Below are 7,179 nucleotides of genomic sequence, written 5' to 3' on the forward strand. Positions count from 1 at the left end.
GGCCTCTCTCCAGCCAACACTTCTGTGGTTCTAGAAAACATTTATTTGCCAATGAAACACTAGACAGAGGAATAATTCCCTGGATTTGCAAGCAAAGAGAGGAAAAACACCCCACAAGAGGCATTAACTGCTAGTAAATATGTCATAAAGGATTTTAATTATCCTAGAAAATTGAGGCAGGTGACCAGGAGAGTTATTGAATGGTGTGGGTTGGAAGCAACCTTTAAAGATCATCTAGTCCAACTCCCCTGCAAAGGGCAGAAACAATTTTCACTAGATCAAGTTGCTCAAAGCCTTGTCCAACCTGACCTTCAAGACTTCCAGTGACAGGCATTGACAGTTTCCCTGGGCAATCTGTTCCCATGTCTCACCACCCTCATTATAAAAAATAGAGCAGAAGAGGAAATGGACAGTATAGAAAAATCCAAATACTATTAGCAAGGAGGCTAACGCTGATCAAAGTGCCAGCATCTACAGGTGGAATCATACTTGCAAGTTTCTGGTACTCAGCACTGTCTGGGCTGGTGTTCTCCAGCAGGTCTCTGAGGAAATGTTTGTACCTAAGATAGAGAAAGCAGGCTTATTTCACAAAAAGATACCAGGAACAGCAGCATCTCCTGTTAGTGACAGAATAATGAACAACACTCCACCAGGAGATGGCGTACACATCTCTAAGCTTGACCAAGCAGCTTTTGGTCACAATTCTTTGATTGTATTCATTTTGTCTTCAAATTTATCAACTAAATTAACTCAGTTGTTTTCTATATCTGCAAGCCCCCCCATTTCCTGGGGATCTGTTAAAAGCAACCTCACGTATTACTTGAGCTCATAAGACTCTCTTAGCATTCACATTAAAACACCCTTCAATAGCAGACAAATTTATCTTTGAACTTTTTTTTTTTAAATGTCTGAATGGTAGCATTCATACCATATGTCTCCTGCCCACACAAGAAAATAAAGGCATTTCTACAAGAGCTAGGAGCCATCTTTCTCTTTTTTCCTCTCCAGTCTTTACCATAAAGGATCAGATCTCTGCAAATGCTTTCTCACAATAAAGTCAGATTATTTTCAGTCTGAAATGACAGAATAAATAATCACATCGAATAGATTCAAGACCAGGCAGAAGTCACGTGACCTGCAGTATATGTAACAGAGTTTTAAAGAAACCTAAACACGAAAGAGCTGATTAATGAAAAAATTAGACCTCCTGTTAAAAAGACACCACTTTGCCAAACAGCTGGACAGCAACAAATATACTGCTATTCTACAAAGTTAAAGGAAAAATTGAAAGAGCTATAGGAAAAAGAAAGCTTACATTTATATCTGTCAAGTTGATTTAAAAGGTTATATAAGTACCTAAAGTGTATGTTATATAAAGTATGTAAGCCATAGATATACACACACACCTGAAACACTGTCATATGCTCGCTCCGAGTTATTTTCAAATAAATGAGTCTCTCAGTCTCTCAAATTTGCTTTAGCGTGGATAAGACCACAGTTGAAGAGCAGCTACTTGATCTACAGCAGCAGCAAATGAGTTCCCAGCAAATTACCTGTGCTCTGTATTACCCACACACCCTCTGCAAGAAAGGGCAGCCCTTGAGTGCACTCAGCTCTCGCCTCCTGCGGCCTGCCTCTTCAACGGGGAGATGATGCCTCAAGGGGAAAATGCAGCAACCCAGACTGGATTTGTCCATGCAACAGGCACCAAATCTGAGGAAAGCCTATGGCCCTGATAACTGGAGAGGGGAGAAAAGCTCTCCAGGGTTCATTAATCTCATCTCTCTCCAAAAGCAACCATCTACAAGAGTCACAACGCTCCAGGTCAGCAACCCACGCAAAACCAGAGCGAGACTGTCTCTGGCAGAAAGCACCACTTCTGCAGCACTTCAGACAGCTTGCTTTTGTTCAGGGTCTAACCTCAGTGGCCTAACAAGATGACAGAAAACCTTCACTTCAATTCTACTTGAGAGCTAGACGAAGGCCTTAGGAGCCAGGGTTAAACATAGCTGCCTCTGCATCATCTCCTGCCCACGTACACTGACTCCACTTTACAGGCATGTCTTCAGGTCTGTTTCATTGCTGTCTATTTACTCCGATTTTGAGACACAATAAGCAACTTTACCTCCCATAGCAACCAAGACAATGTCATGTTCCTTTTTCCCCCTCTCGTACTAATTTTGAAGACTCAGAATTGCTTACTTACTGGTGCAACCTCTGCAGGGGTAAAGGAAGCAGATCCTCTAGCTTCTTCCCTTGAAACTGAGGTCGAGTCTCCTGGAGTTTTTTAAACCTTCGGAATGCCTTATTTTTCCCCAGTTGCTCCTGTGAACAGCAAAAAAGGCATATAGCCTTGAGACTATAGAAAGAAATATATGCTCTAGTCTGCACCAGAGCTTGGAACTCTCAAAAGTCTTAGAGTTTAGAGCTCTAGTCCTAAATGCAAGCACCAACTATTTATTTTGTGGCCATGGACAAGCAATTTCTTTTCTCCTGACCACCATTTTGCAGCAAGTAATAGAAGTGATAACCCCTCTTCATACATGCACAGCAATATAAAGCTAGTATACTCAGCAAATGGTAATATAAGAGAAGGTTGACTCAGACAGGAAAACAAGGAATCTATCTGTGGCTTTGCAGCTCCACATTCCCATAACCAGCAATGCAGCTCCACATTCCCATAACCTCCAGGCAAGCATACAAAATGGCTTTTTCTCTTGGGAAAATCAAAATTGTGGCTATATGCATGCAAACAGAACAGAAGGGAAACATCCCAGTGCATCCTGCAGCTGGGAGCAAACATGGACAAAAACTGGAAGTCAGGTGGTTTAAATTCCAGGTACAGCTGTCATGACTTTGAAATAAAAATATATCCTTCTGAAATTTCTTGGAATACAGGTTGTATTTGGACAGGTAAGTGGGCAGGAAATTTTTTTCTTCTGCCATAGAAAAAAAAAATCTGGTAAGGAAAAGGAAATCCCTCTGTTAGGATACAGTTAGTGGTAGTGAGAAAGACTAGGAGACCTGATAATTCTCCAGAAAGAGATCACTGTCCCCTAGTGTTCCCACTGCAAACTCTCCAGGCTTGCCAGCCAAGGAGGAGTGGGAGTAAATACAGAATTCTGTTTGAGAAAGCTGTGCTCAGTGTATGCACATACATACCCAAACACTTGAAACAAGTTTCAAAAATTGAAGGTGTAAGTAAGCAGACAAGTTTTCACTATTCTAGTATGGAAGAACGACTGGGAAAATAGCAGCAGCCCAGAAAAAGGAAGAAAGCTGATCACTCCAGAAACAGAAGAAAAAGGGAAGGATGTAGCTGTTTCACAGAATGGAGAAAGAGAAGGAAGAAAGAACATAAAGGAGATATTTACCGTCAAGGTTTTATTTGCCTGCTCCAAATTCTCAGCATAATGGCCATAAAGCTCCAGATTCTGACAGAATTTTTCCAGTCCTGGTCCCAAATTCCCTCTCTCAAGGTGAAGCGACAGAGCACTGCACAAGGAGCAAAGATAGCTCGTGAAGGCTGCATTACTGACGGCATTTCCACAGCTCCCTCTGTGCTGACATTCCTTTGTCAGTCTCCACCTCACATCCAGTTTCTGTGCCAGATACATGCTTGGTGGTCACAGAGTAAGCTACAGAAAACTTCCCTTAAAAATACTGCAGAGCAGACTTACTGGGTTTAAACCACTATTGAGAGAGCAAACGGGCATCCAGGTAAGTGGATACAGATCAGCAGTTTCCTGGGTAAACCTGCAAGTGCCACCAAGGCTAGCAGTGCTAGAAGCCAATGCCTGTTTTACAGGGTGTTAACTTTATTTCAATATAGTGTCCTCCTCATATAGTTACAGGAACCACATCAGTGTGTTCACTTACTGGCTGGCCAAATATATAGATTCCAGGGGTCCAAATATGGTTTCCAACACAGCAGGTTTCAGCGTCCCTTTGGCCTTTAAAATTGTCACAAAGAACTAAGTAGGAAAAAAAGAGAGAATTTCAAACAGGTAAAATTCACAGGTCACTCAAGGGTTATTCATGGCACACAGCAGAAGCAAGAAGTTTCAGCCTACACACTCTTTAGCTTGCAAGGATACCGTGAATGTCTACCTAAGATAGATACAATTAAATGTAAGCCTCTTGCTAACTTTGACCATAACTGTAAACATGTGGAACAGTACTACAGCAAGGAGAGATTATGAGCAAAGTGGTGAAAAACAGATGAATCTACAAATACTGAAATAGACTCTATCTGTGTCTTGTCTGTGCCCCTACATTTCACACATCTCGGGCATCTTAAGGCAATATACAATCTTAAAAGATTTATGTCTGTATACAGACCAAAGCCAAGGTGCCAATACCACGAGCTATCAAATATTATAGAGGAGGTAAAAGGAAAAAAAAAAAAAGAATGAAACAAAAACTCACAACCCTTTCAGCCCTAGCAGCTGTCCCATGCAGTAGGGATGTATCAAAGTCTTGCTCTTGACCCTTCCCCATGAAACCACAAACAAGTATGCGCTGCCGGAAGGTACCCACATATCAGAAGGGGCCAAAATACTCACTGTGATCACCAAATCCAGCTGCTCAAGGTATTTGTGCTCAGTTTCCAGCAGCTCCTTGGCTGTACGGCTGCGCTTTCTCTCCCAGCGAGCCCTCTGCTCTTCCACAGTGTTTGCTCCAGCCATAAACAGCAGGGACGAGTCGCTCATGGCAGCCTCAGGACTGGTGTACAGAAAGGTCCTGAAGAGCCATGAGAGATGGACACACAACAAAGGAATAACCTATGCCACAGGGTAGGATTCTGAGCTACAGGCTCTATGCTTTACTATGAAAGAAGGGAAGTTAATTGCCAGCAACCGTTATTAACAGTTTCCTTCTGCATTTCTGCCTGCGGGTATAGGAGCCCTGCATCAACCAGAGGAACAGCATTAGAAAGATCAGACCATGAAAGGAAAAGCAGTACCTTCCAATACAGCTGTAAGCAAATCTCAAGGGTACAATCCCACTCACAAACCACAGTTTCCTGTGCTTTGCCCTATTCTTCATGCAAAATAAAACCAAGGAAGTTAGTGGGTGGAAGAGGTACTGCAGGTAGGAGTAGAAAACAACCATAAGATTTGTCTTGGTGGGGAAAGAGAGAGAAAAAGAGAGACAGAGAGAGAGAGAGAGAGAGAGAGAGATCGCGAGCACTCTTGCTTGTTTTCTCAGGAGATCACCCAAGAAGCAACTGGTTTGCATTGTCATTTTCTAACAGCAGTTTGTGGTTTCAGAGATGAGAGGGACTGAGCAACTGCTGTGAATCATACTATCCACTTATTAACCAGCTTCGCTGCTGCTCTTCTTTTCTGCAAGAGCATCATAGTTTTGTTATAGAGAAAAAACACTCTTTTATCACACTCTCAGAGAAAACGAGCACCAGTTAAACATTGCTCTGCCTTTTGATCAAAAGGCAGCATAGGCTGTTGCACACTTGCTATGGCACGAAATCTGAAGTTTCTCTGGAAGCTGAGCTACCTCCACAGAAGTTCTGTCTCCCACATGGATGAGCTATATGGATACGGAAAGATGCGTCATCATAGAGAAGGGAATTTGTCAAGTACAGTCTTCCAGAGACATTTCAGGTATATAAATCAATGCCTGAAACAAAAGTGTCACATCCAATGAGTACTAAGACTCATTTAATGAGTTAGCAAAAGTCCAGATCACAGAATGGTGGGGGTTGGAAGGGACCTCAGGAGATCATCTAGTCCAACTGCCCTGCCGAAGCAGGTTGCACAGGAAGGCGTCCAGGCGGGTTTTGAACATCTCCAGAGACAGAGACTCCACAACCTCTCTGGGCAGCCTGGTCCAGTGCTCTGGCACCCTCACAGTAAAGTTTTTCCTCATGCTTAAGTGGAGCCTCCCATGTTCCAGTTTGCATCCATTGCCCCTTGTCCTGTCGATGGCCACCACTCAAAAGAGTCTGACCCCATCCTCTTGACACCTGCCCTATAGATAATTATAAACATTGGTAAGGTCCCCTCTCAGTCTTCTCTTCTCCAGGCTAAAGAGACCCAGCTCTCAGTCTTTCCTCATAAGAAAGATGCTCCAGCCCCTTAATCATCTTTGTGACCGTCCACTGGACTCTCTCCAGAAGTTCCCTATCTCTCTTGAACTGGGGAGCCCAGAACTGGACACAGTATTCCAGATGTGGCCTCACCAGGGCAGAGTAGATGAGAAGAACCTCCCTCGACCTGCTGGTCACACTCTTCTGAATGCACCCCAGGACATCATTGGTCTTCAGATAGCTGAGGAACATGTGCAGTATTTTACAGTAGCAGGAGCTTCTCCAGAGGTTTACCCTCACGTTCACTCATGACAGAACCACAAGCCTAGCCAAGGCCACGCCTTGGTCAAACAGGGCAGACTCAGCAGGCCTGTGTGTGGATGAAGAGGCAGCACTGCGGGGAATACCACGAAAGAGCTCAGCGTTAGCACGCAGTCGCAAAGTACTCACCAGTAACAGACTAAAATACCACCGTCCGCAGAACACCTCTAGCCAGAGTAGGTTGCAGTCACAATTTTCATTTTGCAGCCAAATTTCTTTTAACAAATAATAGCTAAAAAAAAAAAAAGTCAGGTAAAATAGTTCCAACAGCTTTTACTATCTCCTGCCTACATAAAGCAGCGCAAACGCTCCCATTATCCCAAAATATATTACGTTCTGTCTGTCTCAGGTCTGTAGCAGAACACCTCTAGCCAGAGTAGGTTGCAGTCACAATTTTCATTTTGCAGCCAAATTTCTTTTAACAAATAATAGCTAAAAAAAAAAAAAGTCAGGTAAAATAGTTCCAACAGCTTTTACTATCTCCTGCCTACATAAAGCAGCGCAAACGCTCCCATTATCCCAAAATATATTACGTTCTGTCTGTCTCAGGTCTGTAGGGCGACAGCTGCCTGCAGCCCATGGGTTGATTAGAAAATACCTCACCCACAGGCACAGAAGCGCTCCAGCTTGCTTCTCTCTCCTCAGACTCGGAACAGAAACCACTGAATACTTTCTACACAGCCAACGCCTTATGATGATCCACCCGTTAGCAACGGTTCTAATTCTTCTATTTTGACTATCCTCCACAAAATCTCCCTTTATTACTGCAGCACAGCCACTCTGGACATCCCAGAAGCGTTACCCGCTGC

The 7,179-nt window shown here is 43.4% G+C and overlaps 1 protein-coding gene across 1 annotated transcript in view; it reads right to left on the minus strand.

Moving 5' to 3' along the window:
• The window catches only part of ARHGEF39 (Rho guanine nucleotide exchange factor 39), a gene marked incomplete at its 3' end in the record, with an annotated part of 8,978 nt that extends 4,252 nt beyond the window's left edge, over positions 1–4,726 (minus strand). The window contains exons 1-5 of the mRNA XM_010168944.1: positions 4,566–4,726; positions 3,880–3,974; positions 3,375–3,495; positions 2,207–2,325; positions 490–560 (exon numbers count right to left, since the gene is read on the minus strand). Coding sequence (XP_010167246.1) covers positions 490–560; positions 2,207–2,325; positions 3,375–3,495; positions 3,880–3,974; positions 4,566–4,712 — 553 coding nt within the window. The remainder of the gene's footprint in view (positions 1–489; positions 561–2,206; positions 2,326–3,374; positions 3,496–3,879; positions 3,975–4,565) is intronic.
• Between the last annotated feature and the right edge of the window lie 2,453 nt (positions 4,727–7,179).

Source organism: Antrostomus carolinensis, unplaced genomic scaffold (genome assembly GCF_000700745.2).
Source record: "Antrostomus carolinensis isolate BGI_N321 unplaced genomic scaffold, ASM70074v2 scaffold15525, whole genome shotgun sequence".
Taxonomy (NCBI): Eukaryota; Metazoa; Chordata; class Aves; order Caprimulgiformes; family Caprimulgidae; genus Antrostomus; species Antrostomus carolinensis.